Below are 21,798 nucleotides of genomic sequence, written 5' to 3'. Positions count from 1 at the left end.
AGCGTTCGCGAGAGACAGTGTGGAATGGAGCTGTCGAGATGGTGGAGATCGTTTGTCTTTAAATGATGTTTTGCGTGTTACAAGATGTTTCACTGAACATTTCTACCGCTAAAGGTCGCACGTTCTTTTCGGGCTCCCCTTGCTGTGCGAGCTTTCAAAGTTTGTTCGAAAATTTTATTAAGTGGTACTTCGGTTAGCCTTGGCTGATAAAAATTCTGCTAGACCGTACACTCATATTTGAAACTACTACATCCACTTCAGCTTATCGTAATCCTCGCGGATGTTTGCGATCCCATCTCCAATAGAACAACCAATCTCGTACGAATTGGTTTGTAAACGACCAGACACATTCGCTCGTCGAAAGCCGTCATCGAGACACAAAGGTAAGGCTGGAAGAAGTTGTTCTCTTGTGCCCCATCACCTGCCGCTTCCCCTTTCTCACTTAGTCAGTTGATTTGGTCGACAATTCCTTCGCGGCATCGGCTGCGGCGATCGTCGAGTTCTATCGATTAGGTGGTATATTTTTGTTCGGCGTTCGTGACGGCCGATTGAAGCACAACCTACTGACAGCCATTAAAGTGCGAACCAGCAGAATGGATTTAGCCACGTACACCCATACATGTATCCAACTTAGCGTCTATTGGTCTTATCCAAGGCGAGTGGTGACGTCAAACGGCGATCGAACAACGACAATAGCACATTATCAACAGCCGCCGTGCGATACTTGCCGGGTGTTGTCATTGTCAGCGGATTTTGCTCAAACCCAATTTCTACGCCAACAGCAAGGCAAGGCTCGTTTAGTGGGGACAACAAAAAACCGACTCTACTCGCTACAAGCCATTTAAATCTGGGAGCTTTTTTTTTTGTTGTTTTGGGGTGGTAAAGTTGGACGCTGGACTTTGGAAAAGAAAATCAATCAATTTTTTGTTCGCTTGGCTCAGGAAACTTTAATCGCATTGGAAATAAACGCAAGTATTTGTAAAGTGCTGAAGTTGCTCTCGCTCTCTACTGATACCCGTGTCACCACAGCAGCAGCTCGCGGTAAATATTTGACCTCACCATCCAACGCTGGAATGTAGTGCTGATGATTGCTTTCCACTCTAGAAAACGACAACCCAGTAGGAGCCTGATGTGCTCTGTGCCGGAAATAAACAGCATCCAAATCAAATAGTTTACTGTAGAATTCTCGTACCGTATTGTGTTGGCTACCGGCAGCTTGTCGAGTGTGTGCTGGAAAGGTCCTTGGCAAAGCAATATTGGTCACCGTGTGCATTCCAAGGTCTGTGTTATCCTCTTGAGAAGTGAATAGTTGTCACGTTTTGTGTACTGTCGTTGAGTTTTGCTTAGCTTTCTAGCTGATGCATGTAATCGAAGCCGTGTTCGTTTATACATATAGTATTTGAAGTATTGCAAGGAAGTCTTCTGTGTGTGAAGTGAAGTGTAAATCGTGCGCTCTCAACTATTACCTTACCACGTATCGTCGAAAAACGGGGTGCTAATTTGTCACTTGGTTCTAAATGGTTGCGATGTTCAACGAAAAAGCCGTTTGCGTGTACACCTTATACGGCAGAAATCCGTCGACAGAGCAGACCACAGTGCTCTAGTATGTTGTGTCTAATTAAGTTGTTGTTGATGCTTTTGCGGTGGTTGGTAGTCCACCAGAGTTTGAGAGCACCACTACGCCGGCGTGTGTGCATGGGCCCCGCGTCAAAGTGTCACGGCAGAGAGATAAATTACGACCTGACCTCGGCCGTGATATTGAACGGCGTTTTCTAACGAGGTTTACCAAACGACCGGCGACGGATAGTGTACGAATGAACGAACGAACGAAGGTGGAGGACATCCGTCATTAGGCAGGCGAACTAAAAATAGTGTTCCTCACATATTGTACTCCACGATTTTCTCTCCGTCGTCTAGCGAGGGTTGGGTTTTTGCCGGTTGTACATGTTTGTATTTTCTTCTCCTGATTGAACATAATCGACCAGTATGCGGATGGGTATACTATTTATCATCTCTTGTGCTCCGAAATTGTGTTTCACTCGGGTGTGTTCCAGAAATCGGACTCAATTAGACAACGAGTAACCGCTTCACCTTGATGCAGCCATTGCAAGCGAGTTTGCGTTACGTGATGTTTTGTTGCTCTGTGACAGAAGTGCTAAATTTGTTGCTTACTAGACAACGGCAGGTACAGCTAGACAGAAACATGTGTTCCCAAGCACTAGAAACTCTCTTCTCGCCCACGCTAATCATATGAGCTTCGAAAGCAGGCAGAGATCGGGTTGGGTCCAGCATCTTGGGATACATCCGGTGATGAAAATGTAATGGGCACTATGGTTTTCAGAGGCAACAGATCTGTTCTGATAACAGAGAACATCACATTACATGGTAACAGCTCCCCACATGTTTGCACATTTTCATCTTGTGCTAGAGCTTGCCTGTGGAAGATGACGTACAGGAAGGGCGTCGAAGAGCGGCAATTTATGGCTTGTTTACATTGCTTACCGTTCCTGTGGATGCATCGCTGCTGCTGCTGCTGCTGCTGCTGTTGGCGCTCTATAAGCAGACCTCGACCCGCGATGCATGGAGATGCTGATGTTTAGCATACCCGTAAACGGTTCTGTATATACACAAACAAGACGCGTCACATCTGGTGCGTGTACACACCATGGGTGGTGGGTGGTAGGAAGGAAGTCGGTGATAACAGTTTGAAGGAAGGCTTCCAGTGATATTTGCATTGCTTTAGCACAGAGTTTGGTGGTAAATTTATCTCCATCGTAAGAAAACTAATTGAAAAAACAGGATGGGATGGAATGGGGCTGGGGAATAGTTTATACGTTAGTATCTTCATTTATGGCTCTAATCTAACTCGTTTATGTCTTACTTTCTTTATCATCTACAGCACGCCGTACGACGGAAGGAGGACAAAGTTAATTTACGCTCGTACATTTGCCTTAGTTCAAGATGGTAAGTTTTCCTCTAGTGACGACGATCTGGAATGTCTGCCAAGAAAGTTTTCAAGTACAAGTTGCAGATCCATGGTTTCTATCCTTTTCTGGATCAGTAAATATTGAAAAATAAAAATTTTTTATTTTAAATTTTTGAATTTCTTCCCATCCTTTCCAGGCTAATCCACCGGCAGACGTTGCACTATTTGTCATCTCGCTAGATACTGCGAACACTGATGAGAGTAAGAATTTTGACTCGGTCATCTCGGTAGATACCGGCGTCGTCGTGTCCTTTCCTGCTGCACCTACCCCCTACCAGCCGTCCAGCGATGACATCCACAACTATCGCAACCGTTGCACCGTCAGCGCCAACGCTGGTGGCGCCCACAGCATCGTGTCGGACATCCGTGCCTGTGGTTACTATACGCAGTGTTGAGCTGCCCAGTACCGGTGACAGTGTCGGCGTTACAAGCGGTGGTCGCTTGCTGCGGCGGAAGGAGTTGCTAGCCGAAACCAATCGTACCAGATCGCTGAAAACGTTGTCCTGTGATTTGAGTGAGATATTGGTGAAAAATCTAAGCTTGAGACGGAGCGAAACATCCGAACGGCGGTCGCACGCTGCCGACACGCTCGAGGAACTATCAGTAACGTCATCGGATTCGGTGCAGCACCCACAGTGCAGTATCGCAGCAGCAGGAAGTGGTACCACTGACTGTGTTGGTTGTAGTGGTGGGTCCAGCAGTGGCTATGATAGTGGTGCCAACCGTACTCAAGGTACGTTGTGCGATACGTTCACATCGGTAAACAAGTTCATTCGGTTGAAACGCGTTTCGAGCGATGGTAACAATCTAAGCCGGCTGTCATCGACGGTAGTCACGGCGAACGGGGCCGGCGGTACGAACTACACCAAAATCCACGAACCTACACCGGGCAAACTGCCGCCCAGTTCGTTTAAACGGGTCGAAATAAGTGTCTGTGAATCGGTGTCCGAAAGTGATAAAGAACAACTACGCCCGCCGGGAAGCGAAGTGCACAAAAGCGTCATAGTGAACCAGCTCGATCAGGTGGACGAAAACTGTCCGCTGCTTGTTGTGGACGAGAATGGTCGTGCCCCGACTATAGCGCTTCAGAAGAAGAAAGCGACGCTAGTCTTTACGCGAAAGAAAGTTCCGGAAGATTCTGCGACTCCGGTCACCTGCCGAAGGGTGAGCGAGCGTGATTTAACAACGTGCGAAAGTGGTGCCTCGAAGGTGCTTCTGCGTCGTCGTGTGCGATTGAGTGGTGATTGGTTGGGCAAAGGTGTAGAAAACGGTGAGAAGCGAGAATTGAAGAGGCGTAGCCTCCAGTGGCCTATCGGCTTATCGGCTAGTGGTAATAGTGATAGTAGAACGTCACACTTCTCCGACGCCCTTGCTGACGGTGAACATCGTCGAGGTGGCGCAGATACGTCGAGCAAGTTTCGCCACTCCTGGAACGCACCGGGATACGACATACTTGAGGAAGATACCGGCGTGGAAGGAAAGGGTGAAGATTTGGGAAAGGTAAGTTCTTCAGATTCGACAGCTCGAATCAGAACTGGCGGGCTAAATTTGTACTTTGTATCTCGCAGGATTTTGCCTCAATCATCCACAACCTGGCTGGGCTAAGGAATCACCACCTTGCGAATGGGACACATGAGTCCGTGTCCCTGCTGGAGCAGCACTCGCCTCAGATTGTGCCGTCGCGCGCAACACGTCCTACCTCACTCGGGGGCTCCGGTCAGGGGCTCCGGCGGGGTCCATCGAGCTGGATCCAATCATCCCCGATGGTGCCCACGAGTGGGGTAGCCACGGGCGGGGGAGTCGGGGGTGGTGTTGGTGGTGGTGGTGGGAATGGGAATGGAGGAGAAAGCAGTCCACACACCGGAGCACTAAGTGGTCCGGTACCTCGCAAGCGGCGCTTCGAAGCATTTCTCAAGAATCTTGTCGGCCGGCGACCTTCGAAAGAACCTCCACCAGCAGCTCCACCACCACCACCTCCACCGCTGCTCAGTTCGCCCGAGATCAAAATTAGCAAAAGCCCATCCGAGCACAATCTGGCCGAAATCACGCGCAGCCGGCTCAACATCTCGACCACCTCGCTGTCATCGGTGCATCAGAAGCTGTGGTCGGTGGTGCCACTGCTGAAGCGAGACGTTAGCTGCACTAGTCTAGCGTCCCCGAAAACGACGCCCCTACTGCTGGACAGTCAGTGTGCGTCTTCGGGCGAGTGTGCCGGCGGTCCGGGACTGCTTACGCTCGGTGGAATGAAAGCTGGTGCCGGAGTGTCGGGGGGTTTGCGCAAATGCGAAACCGTGCTGGCACTTACCAATGCCACCTCCCAAACGTTGGAACCGATACGGCCGCTTAACCGGCTGCGTAACTGCGCCTCGGTCGCCACCTGTTCCCGCTGTTCTAGTCTACTTTCGCTGGCTGCGGCCGGTTCGCGCTACTCGCTTAATGCCTCAAATGGTGCGTTCGTACCCGTGTCCGGTTCGCAGGATGGTAACGAACCGATCGAGCCGCCCAAAACGACGTCGACGAAAAAGGGTTCGCTCGATGGTAGTTCGAAGCGGAAGTACGTGGGCAACTTGCTGCGGCTAACGACCACCAGCTGCTCCTCATCCAGTTCGTCCTCTGCCGCATCTTCGCCCAGCTCGTCGTCTACGCCCTCGTCCTCCTCGTCCGGTGCATCATCGCCGAGTCCAAACTCGGCAACCGGCAGTCCAGCGGGTGCGTCCGTCTCGTCCAAAACCGTTATGTTTGCCCCTAGTCCCACGCAGCTGGTACCGGTATCGCCAATCAGCAGTGCCGCAACGACAAACACAACGACAAAGGCCTTAACGCCTACGATTAAGTTCACCTGCAAACTGTGCCTTGGAGAGTTCAGTGCCGAGAACCTGACACGTATCACGCAGTGTGCTTGCTCGTTCTGCACCGAGGTAAGTTCCAGACACCTTTTTTTAACTTTATATCCTATTTGAAAAATGTCAAAGTTTAGCCAAATAACCCAGGCTTCATGTGATATATCTTGATGTTGATGAGCTCGGTGAAACTTCGTTATCCGGATGACGACTATTTGTTATACTTTTCTAATACTTGGCCACTAGCCAAGCATAGTAATGCCCTGTTGTGCTCTTGAAAGCTGTAGTACGATCTACAATTTCCCAGCAAACAGAATGTCATACTTGGTCCGTTGGTCCGAGTGATACGATATATGCCGCCGGTGTTAAATGACGGATGGCCTCGAACGTGCGACAAGTACCGTTTTATGCCATCGAACTTCCGTTGCGTGCACTTGCACGATGCTCGATTACAAATGTATTGCCCACAACCCGCCATCAACGTTGCTCTCGTTCGATCCACCGATTCTCCACGGAAGGATAGCAAACCTACTCCGTCGGACGGGACGGACGGCACACACACGTTCCAAGGAATGGTGAGGGGGAGGGAGGAGTAGGTAATCATCAAGATAACTGTGTAGTCCACCATCAAGCGCGCCATCTCCCTTGCCGGGTGATGTGTAGTTCGCGAAAACCGGTCTCGCCTGCAACACCGGTACGGAGAAGAGTCATTCAGAGCACACATTCGGATCGTTGTGTCTGTGTGTTGGTGTGGGCACGACCAGGAAGTATTGAACGCTGTGCAGAACCGACCGCACAGGCCAGTACAAAAGTGATTCGCATCATAAATGAATGATATTCGCGGTGGTAAACCGACGACATCTCCATTATCTTTTGTTCGACGTTGGAGGATCATCGGCAAGGTGTGTCATACGGCATCAGATGCCGATGCCAACTGGCTGGCGACAAACTGAAGCTCGTGCTAGTAAAAGTGAGACCAACCCATGAATGGTGCTAATAAAACCCAACACACAAATGGAGTATCCCTGAGCACAATTGGGATTTGCCAGCGTGCATTCAATGGCTGTGCATTAAGAGATTCGTAATAAAAACCATGTCGCGAGTAAATTACATCCTATAACACTTCCACGAGGGGGAGACACTTTCATTTACGACTGCTTTATGGCGGGTGTAGCGAAACAACAACGCACCGAGCAGTGAGTCAACCGGAGACATTCGTACATATTAGCTTGTTCTTCCCGGCCTGATATATCGGACATCCCAGAGCTGTTGGTATAATTTCCCCCAGCTTGAACTACACTTTTCCAGTAAATCCAGTTTCCGAGTTCTTGTCAGAGCTATATGGTGCCTTTAAGATGCACCAACATTAACTTGAGATAATATTTTGTGATGAGGTTAGCTTAGATACCACGTGCCACTGGCATCTACGAATTTTTTGTGACGGTCAGGTATGGTGGCATGATCCAAAATTAACAGCACGATTCCGGTTACGAACCGGTTCTGTGAGGGCAAATATTTGCCATTTGATGAATTTGCTGCAAGACACATTACAGACATTTTTGTTCACTGACGTTGCTATTGTTGTTGTTCCGTCGTCAAAAACTCATCAATGTTATGCTCGCTTTACTGCGCATGTTTTAAATAGCTCAACGACAACAGAAAAAAAGGAAACTGAGACCGGGGCTTCTGAATTGTCGTCATTGTTATTATCATAGAGAGTGCGTTAAGCGTATGGATTTTTTGATAAAGTGGGCCACATTAGCATTTCGAACGATTGGGTTTGGTGCTATTGATAGAATATGTTTACTCACTGTGTGTTTCAATTTTGTCTTTTTATCTAATGAAGCTTAGCAATATCTTCTTCGTCGCATTACGTAGCATTTGCTATGCTATGCTTTTGTGTGTTATTTTTTTCGAATCCAAAATCTTTACTTTGGCTGATTGCATTTTCAGATATCGTATCCATTTGAAAAATAGATTAGCTTTAGATGATAGTAGTATAAAAAACTTAATCGATTTAATTTCGGTCGAATTTCATGTTTATTTTTGAAAGACAGTGGTGTAATGCATCATTCCTTGTTGTTGATTATACATGTTCTTTGGCACTAAAATCTCTACTTTATTTGACCCGGACTTGAAAAGCCAGCAAGCCAGTTTTGGATTGGATGCTGCTGCTGAGGAAAGTTAGGATTCTTCCCTGTTAACTCCCAACGAGTGCCAGTTAGCAGCTCACTTCTTACTCATTGGCTTAAGGTGTAGAACGATGGACTCACCTTCAGCATTTCCTTAACAACTTCGGTAGGAGTCTGATCATGCTTCCATGACCCCACGATGTATATTTTTTCGTTCGTAGATATAACTTAGACTACTAACGAATCTTCAGGCGTAGTTCCTCTACTGTTATGTCCATACGCTTGGCTTGGCTTCAAAAAAATCCTACCATTCCAACACCCTAGCTTTTCTGGCGAACACATCAACGCCATCACTCTATGCCAATTTTAGCATACCACGCCACCTTTGTCTAGATGGACGGCATGAAAATCCTTCATGAGTTGTGTCGTCCGGTGCCATTCTCATGTCATGCCTGCCGGATTCTGTTGAGTGTAATTCGTTGCAATCATAAGCACGAGCAAAATATTCTATCAATAGATGGTCACTTTCGTGCAAGAAACTGCGTCCGTAACGTATTGTCTGCCAAGTTTTTCTGCAAAACTTTCTCTTTTACGTGCAACCTGCATCGAAAAGGAAACAAAAGAATCCCGGGCGTACAAATTATTCAACACACCAAACACAACACTTCAGGGCATGGAATAATGTCAAGCAGCGCAGAGTTTGTCCCAAGTCCACGGTACCTCCAGATTGTGTACCCCGGTTACACATGACGATCTTATACATTTTACTGCTGCTGCTGCTGCTGCTGCTGCTTCTCGACCGTTTGAATGTTCAAGTGGGTGTGCCGAGTGATGTCAGTGAACTGCTTAAGAAGTGCTCAGTACTTGGACGATGACGGCAACTTGGAGATGATGCTTTGCCCTCCCGGTATTTTTTTTGTATACGTTGACTTTGCAATGCGATTATGCATACGCCGCCATGCGTCTCCATCGTAATGCCCTGGAGCACGCGGCGCAAAGATGGACGCCTTGTTTCTCATCCATGCAGAACGATACACAGCAGCCCATTCTTGCCGGCAGTTGAACCCGGTGTAAATTAATCCAAGACTCTAATGATGTGATGTGCATGTGCTTCGGCTTCATGGCTTTGCTTTCTTAGCGCAAGTACAATGAAGCAGCATAACGCCGGGCTCCAATGTCTCTACAGCACATCACATCAAGAGAGAGAGAACCTCGCAAGTTGTGTCGAATGCAAAGCAGTGATTCTTGTCTGTCTAATAGGGAGACCAATAATGTGGTGTGTCACCATGCTGTGCAATATGAACAGCTAGAGGATGATGCCTAGGTTGTTGGAAAAGTTGGAACGCGATGAAATTAAATTCTAGCAAAAACACGTATGCAGAGCACAATTTGTAAGCAGATATCAATTTGAATAATGAACTCAAAATACCTAAAAGCAAGCATTATATCGTACTGTACCGAAAACGCAATACCCTACTGAACCTAAGGGGTTCAGCAAGGGCAGAAGATAAAACCATCCTTTTTTTTCAGATTATTGAATACTCCACAGCAATCTTGCAAAAACGGTTTCATTTTCTTTTGCTATTTCTGCTGTTTCTCTTTTGCGCCAGTAATTGAAACTTTTGTAATTGTTTGCATTGTGCCAGGATCATGTAGAACAAAACGAAATCCAAATCCCTCCGAAGGTCAGTCGCTCAACCTCCACTTTCTGTAATTTAAACCCAGCGAGAGAAGGAAACTGAAGGGCACAAAGCAAGGAAAAAATAAAAAGATGGGCAAATTAAATGAACCTCACTTTACGCGAAGCTCTCACCAGGGTCAGATGTTTAAGTAGATTACAGTAGGCGACATCGGTTACCGATACGATGCACCCTTCCGGGAATTGGAAAATTGCGATTCCTCGGAACAATTTTTTCAAAGTTAAAAGTTTTCATTTTTATTTGAATTCTTTCCTGCTTTTCACTTGGCAACGATTGCGATGCACACAGACCCATTTGTTCGTCTCGATCTTTCATCTCTCGGGGAGGGTTGTAGGACAAAGTTTTGCCCCTATCCCCAGCCACATTTCGTGCTTGGTGTGATTTAAGATTCCGTTTCAGTGTGGCACTCGGATCGGATGTAGCCATTTCTAAACGGCTTCTACTTCGGGCTGAACAATGCTGAATGTTGCTGCTACGCTCACTCGCACACGTTCAGACTGAAACGGATGACCTAGTTTTGTTCCCCCTCTCTGTTGTACTGGTGCATTTATGCCTTCCTTTAGGAAGTTGCGTAGGATTCTGGATACCATTCCAGTACGCCCTTGCACGTCTGAACGAATGGAATTGGTTACAAAATGTACGTAGTCCCAACATTTGGTTGCAGAGTGTTTTATATGGAACTCCGGCATGAAAGGTTCTTTGTAATGCATGCACAGGCATCCAGCTGAACAGTGTTATGAAATCAGTTTTATGTTATTTATAAATGGAAATAATTTATTACATCTTTTTAGCATCTGACACACACGGTTTAGGTTTCCCGTAGAATATTATTATTCGTTGGGTATGTGATATAGGAAATGGACGAGAGTCCTGGAGGATTGATAAAAATACTCAGAAAAATATACTTCCTAGCTACCCGGAATAAGCTTTAGGGTTAAACATATTTATCAGATCACTCTTAAACTAAACGACTAAAGTACGCAATTTACTGAACGCTGCTATCAAAGCTGTTATCTGTGGCTTTTCGACGCACCCATCCGCTAGTCGCTCTTCGATCGATGCCAAATTGATCAGCAATTGAGAGGAAACTCGCGGCGGAATCTCCAGCCGATTCACAACCAAATGTATCTCCGTAAGAATGTCCTCCAGCGCCAGACCTTTCTGGGTCTTTAGCTGCTGAATTTCTGTAACGTAAAATGAAGAAAACAAAACTAATGATCCATTTCAAATACGCTATTCGTATCGTAAACACACGTACTTTCGTAACATGTTTTAAATGACTCCTCGTTTAGCAACCAAAATATTATATTATTGATGTCCTCTTTCAGCGGATGCCCTACACAGTTGTACACGTTTACCTCCGTCACGCTTTTATACGCCATCCACGTGCTCTGTAAAACGTTGAGCACTTTTCGCATATCGCCACCGGCCAGGGTCATGAGTGCCTTTTTCCCATCGTCGGTCACGTCGATTCTGTACAGTAAAAAATGGAACATATTAATTTACTTCCTTCACGAGCCATTCGCTTGTGCCTCTCTCTCTCTCTCCTCTTACCCTTCCGCTTCAATCACGTGCTCCAAGCGTGGTAGAATCTGTTCCGCTGACAGTGGCGCAAAACGGAACCGTGTACAACGCGATTGTATGGCCGGAATGATTTTGCTCAGGTAGTTACAGATTATGCAAAAACGCACATTTTCTGTGTACTTTTCTATGATACGCCTGAGCGCATTCTGCGCATCATTTGTCATCGCATCCGCCTCATCCAGTATGATCAGTTTGTAGCCACCCTTGAATATGGTTCGCGTGGATGCAAAGTCTAGAATCTGTCCACGCACAATGTTGATACCACGGTCGTCGGACGCATTCAGTTCGAGCACCATCGAACCGAAGGATTGTGGTTTGTACAGCTGTCGGGCGCAGGCCAGAATGGTGCTGGTTTTGCCCGTTCCCGGTGGTCCGTAAAACAGCAGATGCGGTAACTGTTCTTCCTTGATGAATTTGTTAACTATCAAGCAAGAGAAACAAAAAGACAATACAAAGAAATCGACATTAATCTACTCGTTTCAAGGTCGGTAGAGTTGCTACCGGCTAGCTGCTATGCTTACTCGTGCCAATGATTTCCTCGTGTGAAATAAGATCCGTTAGTTTGGCTGGGCGATATTTTTCCACCCACGGCAGATTAGACTTGACGCTAGCATCCATGGTGAATAAATTTCACTACAAACACACGAAATTAGAGCTATTTTGTGACGAAAAATTGTGATGGGACGAAACGAGCCGCAAGCACGCAATAGAGAAGCACACGAACGTCTGACGGATTGTGTTTGTTTTGGCGGGCAACACAGCTTTGACAGTTGTCGTTTGAGAGGTTCCGTTTATAGCTCATGCTTCGAGCGTACTCCATATGAGTTAACCCTTGTGTTTCGGCAGCGGGAACACATGGCGGGAAAATTAAATTTAAATGTCTTTCCCATTTTTTTAATAGCTTGATGCGGATAAAATTGATTTAATCTTATTCTATAATGCTATTTGCCAAATCATATGAATTATACCAAATACGCTCAATATATTTTTTGAGCTTCTTAAAAAAAATAAAGTTGTTTCTGTTTTGTAATTTGAATTGAAATTTGAACGTTGCTTTTGGTAAATATTGCTTTATTTTGTCTTTTGTATTAGATGATAGGAACGTTAAACGTCCAATGCTTTATATTAAAATGCAATTTCTCTCATACAGTAAGACAATAATGAAAATATTCAGCATCAGTGCATCCGGTGCTTCTTTTCAGACCCGTATACTTTACTGTAACCCACAGTCCAAGAACAGTGCCATTGGATGATCAATGGGTTGGCTCGACCTATTCGGCAGTTTTTCCCACCCGATACGTTTAATTTAATATTCTGCACGAATAGACTGGAAGCTGCTTTTATGGCATCCAATGCTTTCCCGCGAATGCGCTTCTGAATAGAACCGAACCATAAATTCTCCAATTACGACGTGATCCTATTGATGGTCGGTCCTGTTCTTTACCGGCGAAGCTTACATTTGCCCGTCTTCCGCTTTTGTTTTACCTGCTATAGGAAAGAAGAAACAAAAAACATTTGGAATAAATGGGACCAAGTATGGGAAGCTCACAATACCTGCTTTCGAGTGCGATCGTTTAATCGAATATTCATTCTGTCGTTTCGATAGCCGGTGGTGGTACGGAACGTGAACCGTATTTCTTAGCAGTTTCGAAGAGCTGCAATAAACATCCGTTGTGTACTGGCGGTGTAATTTAATGTGCAACTCTTCTGGTGCTATGCTATGCGCCCTGATGACACCTTCAACCATTATTAAACTACGGTAGGGGGCAGCCAGCTAAGGAGGGGGTTTGCTTTTCGGCTGGTGCCTTCTTCACATCACACCAGATACGGCTCTTGAGCGTCATATATCGAGCTAACATTCCAAGAAGTTTTTACCTCTGCATCGTTCCTTCATTTCCAACTGAAACGGCTAGGATTACCACCGAGTCTTAGCTAAACAATTTTACTAAGTGGTCTTCAACGAGCGCACAACTAGGATCAGCGCGGCGCTCTGTCGTCTACTGCTGATGATGATGATGCTGCGGCTGCTAAATCGCCATCATCGACGTCTTCCAACCGTGTGCCCCGCTGTCATTAAAGGCCAAACGATAGACCTGCTTCACAACAACATGCAGGATGTTTTTTGAATGCTTTTTTTTTGTTGAGAATATTTGTTTTCGGTTGCAATGTTTACGTAAAATACTTTTTTAAGCTAAACGCAGAACTCTTCAATGTTGCTTGCAGCACAGCAAGAACACGCGGAAGGTCGATGTGTGTAGTGAGAAGCTTCTCGACTGGCAAATGTGTGATGCTGACGATGCAGAAGTTGTGGCAAGTGAGTGAAGAAGTTTGCTTGATACAACACCACTCGTTGCGATGTGAAATGCGACGATGATGATGATGCTGATGATGGGGATGATTATCGGAATCCACAAAACGGATGTTTAAGCCGCTGCGGAAATAATAAAACCGAAGCCCTCTTGATAAAATGTTCTCCTGTACGGATGGTTCCGTTGCGAGACTTATTCAGATAGTTAATCACCATAAAGACTGAAGTGTGCTTGTGCAGAATGATTATTAAATGTTGATACTTGTGCTTCCATGATGGTTGTACAAAATAATGTTGCTCAAAATATTGTTAAACTTATAGTGACTCTCATCTGAAATGGGACATCTTCAAAGGAATGGAAAACTATTCATTTTATGTAGCCAATAGATGGTGGAGGTTATACATGGTTATACAAGAATTGTCTACATTTCAAATACTAATTACCAAAAGTACTGTTTTTTCTTTTGCAATAAATAACAAAAGGAATTCAAAACTACGGATGTTTCTTCAAATTAAGAAATTATTGAAATTTAGAATGGTTTCTAGCATAGTTGTAATGCTTTACTGATGACGGTTTAAATAGAATATATTAATTAATAAATGCCTAATGAGTTTCGAAAACTGATCAAAATTACTAGCAAATGGTTGATGTTCAACATATATAAATTTCAGTACTAAAAAGCGTAGGATATTGAAACAGATCCTCTCACCAACTTTCCATAAATTTTAATTCTCCATTCTGTGCAACACTTTAAGGTGTTCAATTTCAGATGTGAATCATTGGTATTCTTCACATCTACCCTCCAAAAACACCTTTTCGTGTTTGTTCCCATCATCATAATTAATTGAGCTGTTCAGTATCGATGAAATTCGCGATGCTTCGATGCCTGATCGATGCCTTTTCAATCTGTTAAGTGTGTCCGTTTTAATTTTCATAATTGTCTTACTGCTCCCCGGAACAAGCAAAAAAAAAATTTAAATTTTGCACAAAGCAAAACAGCAGCATAATTCAAAAACCAATAGACAAGGCTTTAATATTTTTATCTCTTTAACCGAACTGTTCTTCTAAGCGGCACCACTTGAAGAAACAATTTAAACTCCATTTGCAAAACTAATTGCTTTCGTGGCGCTTATGAAACCGGCGTTTTTTTTTTCTTCTGTTAAACCCCAATTTGATTGATCGTGTTAGAAGTGGGAAGGATACATACGGACAAGAACGATTGCAAATTGCGCCACACTGTGTAGCGTGTTACCCCGTCGATACGATCACGAACAGTTATGATCGTGAATGGATGAAGGAGCCGTGGAGTGATTGTTTTGCAATTTCGATGCACAATAGCAATGCACAATCAGTAGTGTTGTTTGCTGCTTTACCCGGAGTGGGATAGAGAGCACACGCGTTCCACACTTATCTTACGGCTAAGATCTAGCGCACCTAATGTCCGGTTCGTCATGGCGCTCGAAATCGGAACTTGGTGTTCAACAATGACCGGTGCCGGGCACACTACTGTCTACATCCATTTACAACACCCCATCTTAGCACGGAAAGGGCAGTGGACGGACGGTCAGCAGTTGCTAAACGTTTCATGTCGAACGTTTTGGGGCGTTCATCTTGATAAGCGTTAGAACGGTGGTGCGCTGTTCACGTGTAGTTAGGGACGTTCTGATGAACCTCTCGATAAGTGACAATAGTGCATGGATCGTTACGAAACGTCTCTCTCGATCGATGACTGCAATACATCGCACCCTCGAAAAAATGGTGAATAACACGATCAAAGTACAACGCCTAGACCGTTCCGAGTGTCTGAGAAATGCAATGAAATTAATTGTACGTTATTGACCGAGGGCATAGATCGTCCGCGGAACATATTTGCATCCATCCACCGAACGCGATAGCGGGGGATGGGGCCATGGACAGAGTCACGAAGTATCAATTATCATGCCGTAATCACAGCTATCGACTGTAATGATACTTGTGCGATGAAACATTGAAATATTGTTCTATTATTTTTATTTATTTACAATTCTTATAAGCTCTCAATTAAGTTTTTATCGCTCTTAGGTAATTAAACAATCTCTCAAACATTTCTCTGGCCTCCGTCGCCGTCCCTCGCTCTTTTATTAAATATTCGATTTGATTTCCACATTAATACGAGGAATATCTTGCACCCCCCAAGGGTCAACTTTCAAGGGAGTGATTTTTCACATCTTTATTATGGGTTAAATGGCGCTCATCAAAAACTTGACGAGACACTTGGAATGATGCTCAGTCAGCTGCTTAATTAATTCAATCACCATAAAAACAGTCCTCAAAAGAGCGCTCAAACAAACTCAATAACGATACACGAGCTGCATGAAGCAAAACGACAAAACCAAACTCTTCTGCAATTTAGGTTTCAGCTTGTAAAGGTCCCCAATCCCAATATTGTGCAAACACGTTAATGGTGGAGGGTTTTGCGGGTTTTGAGTTGTGACTAAAAAAATCACAAAAATTGTCCTCAGTCTGCTGGAATTGATTGTGGTAATTAATTATACTTTAAGCGTACCTATATTCGCCATTTAAGTATTTTTACCTTTTTATCATGCAACGATTAAGGACGAATCGTGCTACGCAAGAAAATTGTTCTAAAAATAATTAATTATTTATTCGACCCAATTTCACGAACTTTCTTTTCGCTGAACCCTTGATGTTAAATGTTAAATGTGTAATTAACTGCCAATATTAATACATTCCGGTTTTCTTTCTCTTTTCTTTTTCCACACACACATGCAGTGCATGACGGCCTACATAGAGTTTGAAATTTCCGAAGGTGCGTACGAAGTGTCCTGTCCTGATGCGATGTGTCCCGCGCAGGGCATCATCACGATCGCAGAAATAACGGCACTAGCGTCATCGTCCCTGGTGGAAAAGCACCACCGATATCGACTGAATAGAGGTAAGTAGCCACCGGGTCGAAGAGGGGTTTCGAAGAGAATTTTAATAATAGAGACGTTTTGGGGATTTTCATATCCCGCTGGTTGTAGAGAATTAACGCCTTTTTCAAGCTTGGTACCATGGAGGCTTTACACTAGCTCTCAATATAATTCCCTTTGCTGATGCATTCAGGTTTCAGCATTCTGATACTGTGGCTGGCGACCCTATCATCCGCCAGTACGCACGGGTCTGAAAGCTACTACAACTCTTGTAGTGCCTCCAGCATCACCTTAATTCCAAAATTCCATAATTCCAGCATTTCAACCCTAATTAGTCGATTCATTGATCTTATATTTTTTGGCTTCTGGGGCCAGTAAGCCACTGACTGGAAAATATTATTTTATCAGCTTTTATATATTATTGTAACTAACTTAATCTACAACTGTACAGTCTTTTAAAAATTTCATACGAATGATGATCTATTTCTGCTTGGCTTAAAGACCTACTAGGTCACGCCGGCCATCGAATGACTTGCTAGACTTAATGGTGTTACGTCCTTCTTAAAGATGCCATGCCAAAATATTCATTCCTGATAAATCTTGCCCACAAAATGCTTAGAAATAGGTGTTCTCAAACTTTTTTCAGACAAATAGGACTTCAAAAGAACTTCAAGAAAACATTTCCAAGGCCAAGGGGCTTTCAGGCTTCACAAAACGTTCGTCGTTCGATTGCTCAATATTTTCACAATACTGAAGGATCCATATCCCATCATCTGTGTTGGAGATCCGCATGGCAGTTGAGTCGTTGTTTTTTCCGAAGCTTCCGAAGCGATCTTTTTGAAGGATAATTCTGTAAATATCATCCTCGAAAGATTCTCTCGACGCCCGAGAGAGATCTTCATAGCTCAAGAATTGCTCCCAATTAGTTTCTGCTACAGGAAGACTAACTATGAGCAAATAGGACCGTTTTACAAGTATTTTCCATAGCAAATCAGCCCATCATAGCTTGTTCGATGAGATCGTTTCATGTTAATAAAGTGGGAGCAATAATTTATACCTCCCACCAGCACCATCATTTGTAAAATATTTGTAGACTTCATGCGTGTTGTGTCAGTAATTGCATCTATCCCCATTTTCAAAAGCCACCCCAACTAGCCCCATTATAGCTCGCACGCGAAAGCAGAAAGTGCAGTTTTTCGTCACCCTTACCTGACCGGTTACCGGGACGCGGAGAGAAAGTTCTGCCATGCGATGTGCGAAAATTCCATTCCCCGAACTCATGCTCTCGTGCTCGTCGGAAGGATGAAAGTTCGCCGGGTTTTGACCATGGCATTGAAATTGAATTATTTCCTGCAGAGTGAACCGTTCGTTTCGGAAAGGGCCAATCTATACTTTGGAAAGTGTGCAACTCGATTTCAAGAGCAATTAATTCGTACAATCAACTGCTCTACACACTACAGTGCGAGATGCGTCCGCTGGTGCAATTAAACACTTACAAGGTTTAGTTCGATCCCTCCGCACTCTGCTGTGGATATTGGAAAGCGTTAGGCTGCTGATGAAATATTTCACCCAGAAATGATAAATCAATCCGGCCAACCAACGTCACGTCACTGTCCGTCCACAATTTGTGCACACACACCGAACGCCGTACGCGGTCTAGCAAATGGCGCGATACGCAACGGTAATGGCCGACGACGTGCTGCGTTGGCATGACGGTAGCAGCAAATAATGGGATGAATAATTTATACAAATCATCTGCAAATAAACAACCGTCCCCTCCCCGCCGGCAGAGCTTTGATTTATTATGAATCATCAATCCAGCAGCTCCAGACACAGCGCAAGGGAGGCACGGTTAATCTTTATCCGCCGGAAACTGCTTATACGTTTGTCATTGGATAAGCCCTTGTCAGGCGTGTGGTTGTGGTCTGTTTCATGCACAATACCTAACTTTTCATTTTATTCTATTCCACAGAGGTAGAACTAGACCGATTCCGCACCTGGTGCCCGAAAGCGGGATGTGAAACGATTTGTCTCGTCGGTGCGACGGAACAGCAGGCCGGCCAGGCAGGAGGTATCAATCAAACCGGCTCATCGGTCTGTCCCGATCGAATCGTGCCACTGTCACCATCGTCCTCCAGCATGCCATCACCCTGCGCCGTACACTGTCCAACGTGTCGGGAGGACTTCTGTTCGGGATGTAAGAAGGCGGTAAGTTCTGTGGTACGGTTAGAATTTTGTATAGAAATAGGCCTTCAACGAGTTCTCCGACGGTTCCAGTTCCAGTGGTGTAAAAGTGGTCCGACATAGGATGTCATTTAATGTTCTTAGGCCTTTTGTATTTTACTTGATTCGGAGGCTCTTCTTTAAGGACCAACCTTGTGAGCGTTATAGCACGAGGAATAGCGATTCTATTCCAGAGATTTGAAGTAGTGGACCTGCATGCTTTCTGCTTCGACTCTTTTATCTTTCTACAAATGAATAGAAATAGAAGAATTTCTTATTGATCCAATAGCAATTGCTCTAGCAACTGCCTGGAGCACTCTAATGAGATGCGCCCGCAAGGACTGGCTCAGGAAGTATTTGGCTAATCTGTGATACCTCTAAGAGCCTAGCCTAAACTTAAATAGCAAAATCAACAGTGTTTTCGCAATTGCTCAGAAGTCTTTAACCATATTTTATTTATTTATTTTAAATTGTCCTTTCACCAGGTTTGTTATTCATAAATTGCTGGGTGATTAGGCCTCTGTTCTACCATCCTTATAAAAGTCCAGATGTCGACTATTTGGCTTCCTTTCTGAATCCTTCCTTTCATTGCTTCCCTTCTTGTTGATCTACTGGATATTCCTGCTTTGCCTTTCTCAATCCATTTAAGGGTTCCGTCTCGTTCTCTGCTCCCAAATCCTCCTCCTGATCCTTGATTTCAATACATCCTTAGCCTCCTTTCGTTTCCATTAGCCTGTTAGTTAGTTACGCTGTTAGGTTAGAAATAGGAGAGGTTTAATATTAGATATTAAATCTAAGAAACGAATTGTTTATATATATGGATATATTATATAGGTTTGCCTGTTCACAGTACATCAGAAACTAATTTTCCCCAAACCAATCCCTGAAACCAAGTTGCCTGTACAAAACATTATTAACTTACTTACACTTTCTACCAACTACAGTGGCATCCGACGATGTCGTGCGAGGAGAACTCGCGCCGCCTTGCGGTGGACGGCCAAACGGACGCGCTCGGTATCCCGTTCGACAATGATCTCATCAAATGCTGCCCCATGTGCACCGTCCCGATCGAGAAGGACGAGGGCTGCGCGCAGATGATGTGCAAACGGTGCAAACACGTCTTCTGCTGGTACTGTCTCGCTAGTCTGGACGTGAGTATATAGAGGCCGGGGATGCCCACCACACCAGTCGAAACTTGACACGTGTGTCGCCCTTTCATTCCAGGACGACTTTCTTCTACGACACTACGACAAAGGACCGTGCAAGAATAAGCTGGGCCATTCGCGAGCATCGGTCGTCTGGCACCGGGCGCAGGTGATTGGGATATTTGCCGGCTTCGGGATACTGTTGCTGGTGGCTTCACCGCTACTATTGCTGGCCGCTCCCTGTATCGTTTGCTGCAAGTGCCGGATCTGCAGCGGTGCAGCTAAGCTGGAGGAAACGGAGGTGGATTATGATGATGCAGCTGTCGCACTGCACAGTAGCAGCGGGTTACAGCGATAAGGGGCGGTCACCGGGAACGGGAATTTAGTAGGGCGAATGGAGGCAGGTGTGAGGTTTCTTTTTGCGCTTCCGATTCAAGGGTGAGGTTACTCAGAGAGATAGAGAGAGAGAGAGTTTGCTTACGGGTTAACAATAGCGTGTAGCCTCGTACGACATGTACTAGTGATGTTTTACTTAGAGGATCATCTAGATAGACGACGGACCGGTGGGGTTGTGTTTGACTTTTCGTTCTTCAGTATTGTGGACTCTCCGTTCGGTGAACCTCTCTACCGAAAAACCACACCAAGAGAGACACGGGACGGGAATTCTAGCGAGTTTTCGGGGTGTGATTCTATTCCCACTTCCTACGAAAGCTGTAGGGGTAGGTAAGGATCATATTAGTACATTGCATCCGGTATCTTCCGTATCCCTGGTTCTCGCTGGATAATGGTAAATGAACGAGCATTCCGGATTGATGTGTCTAGACAAGAAATTAAACGGAGCCCTTCTGTTGATAGACAGCTTAAAAAGGTCGTGTATATGTAAAAAGAAAATTATATATATTAAATATATATATACACCACACACAAACAAATATCTATATATATATACACACACAAAACCATTAGCGCGAGCGCAAGCATTTCGGCATGAAACATATTAAACGAGTAATAAAATGAATTGTGATATTTACAGAAGTGTTTGTGGTAAAGGATTGCGTGCGTGTAAACTCGAGATCCGAGCCTGCGATCGGATCCTGTTGTCTCCCAATAATAATACGGTTATACGATCCTCGGTGTGTAGTGTCAAATGTTGTGTGTCTGTGTCCCCGTCGTTCTGTCTATAAATAGTGGATGTACTTGCACACCCGACAGACGTAGCGAGGTTCGTAAGATGATCCCACGCGCTGACATCTAGTACATCATTCGATTAGTAGGGTGAAAAGAAAAAGGGTTGCATGTACATATGCATAGCAAAAACACATGCAAGAGGATAAGAACCGATAAGCGGGCGGTATATATATATATAAAAAGAACCCGCTTTTGTAGTTAAATTATTCAATTTTACCCATTAAGAAAACCAATATAAAATGTATAATGTACAAAAGATAACAAAGCGATGGAAACAAATGGAATTGCTTTATATAGTTTACTTCACAAGAAAATTCCCCTCCCGTTTTAGTACTTATAGTAAATAAATAGCAAACAAGTGTGTGTGTGTGTGAGAAGAAGCTTTATTGCGGGAAGGGAGGACAAATGAAACGCATCTAACTGTTTCATCTTAAAGCTGTAAATTGTTTTATCAAAAACACAAATACATAAACACAACTGAAAAGCGGGGAGGATAAAACAAGTACAGTTGTGAAAGGAGTAGTAGAGCCAGCAGAGCCAACACACAGAGGCACACGCTGAAACATTCTATCGAACGATCTGGTGATAATTTTTAATTATGTTTTTTTTTTTTAGTCAAGTCGAAATTCAAATCCTAACTGTTAATAAACTGTATTCAAAGTATGTGAGAGGATGTTGGTTTTACATTTTCTTTATCAAATTTTCACTTTTCGAGAGCTGTCCTTTGATATGTTGTTCCATTTATCAGCGAACGATGATCGTAAAAGGTTCAACCATTG

The 21,798-nt window shown here is 44.5% G+C and overlaps 5 protein-coding genes across 6 annotated transcripts in view; 3 read left to right on the top strand and 2 right to left on the bottom strand.

The window, feature by feature from the left end:
* The window catches only part of LOC126562593 (replication factor C subunit 5), a 431,263-nt gene extending 419,393 nt beyond the window's left edge, over positions 1–11,870 (bottom strand). Inside the window, exons 1-4 of the mRNA XM_050219142.1 lie at positions 11,764–11,870; positions 11,213–11,663; positions 10,917–11,131; positions 10,623–10,842 (exon numbers count right to left, since the gene is read on the bottom strand). Of these exons, the coding sequence (XP_050075099.1) occupies positions 10,623–10,842; positions 10,917–11,131; positions 11,213–11,663; positions 11,764–11,860 (983 nt within the window). The 5' untranslated portion in view covers positions 11,861–11,870. The remainder of the gene's footprint in view (positions 1–10,622; positions 10,843–10,916; positions 11,132–11,212; positions 11,664–11,763) is intronic.
* Positions 1–21,798, bottom strand: part of LOC126561488 (uncharacterized) — a 581,387-nt gene that overhangs the window by 131,353 nt on the left and 428,236 nt on the right. The window lies entirely within an intron of this gene.
* LOC126563452 (H/ACA ribonucleoprotein complex subunit 3) overlaps positions 1–21,798 on the top strand; it is a 334,268-nt gene that overhangs the window by 83,015 nt on the left and 229,455 nt on the right. The window lies entirely within an intron of this gene.
* The window catches only part of LOC126563527 (uncharacterized), a 387,646-nt gene that overhangs the window by 312,949 nt on the left and 52,899 nt on the right, over positions 1–21,798 (top strand). The gene's annotated exons all lie outside the window — the stretch shown is intronic.
* Positions 3,275–20,189, top strand: LOC126561465 (uncharacterized). Its single transcript, XM_050217630.1, has 6 exons — positions 3,275–4,486; positions 4,555–5,904; positions 16,324–16,486; positions 18,436–18,671; positions 19,631–19,837; positions 19,911–20,189. Exons 1-6 carry the CDS (start codon positions 3,275–3,277, stop codon positions 20,187–20,189), a joined length of 3,447 nt encoding a protein of 1,148 aa, XP_050073587.1.

The sequence above is a fragment of the Anopheles maculipalpis genome, chromosome 3RL (assembly GCF_943734695.1).
Source record: "Anopheles maculipalpis chromosome 3RL, idAnoMacuDA_375_x, whole genome shotgun sequence".
Classification (NCBI taxonomy): domain Eukaryota; kingdom Metazoa; phylum Arthropoda; class Insecta; order Diptera; family Culicidae; genus Anopheles; species Anopheles maculipalpis.
Note: the sequence above shows the minus strand (reverse complement) of the source record. Positions and strands in the feature narration are given on the sequence as shown.

What these genes read in the sequence shown, in the direction of transcription:
- LOC126561465 (XM_050217630.1), top strand. Translation starts at nt 3,275, where the DNA reads ATGACATCCACAACTATCGCAACCGTTGCACCGTCAGCGCCAACGCTG. An exon ending in AGGGTGAAGATTTGGGAAAG is followed by an intron (nt 4,487 to 4,554) that starts GTAAGTTCTTCA and finishes TGTATCTCGCAG; the next exon opens with GATTTTGCCTCAATCATCCA. An exon ending in GTTCGGGATGTAAGAAGGCG is followed by an intron (nt 18,672 to 19,630) that starts GTAAGTTCTGTG and finishes TACCAACTACAG; the next exon opens with TGGCATCCGACGATGTCGTG.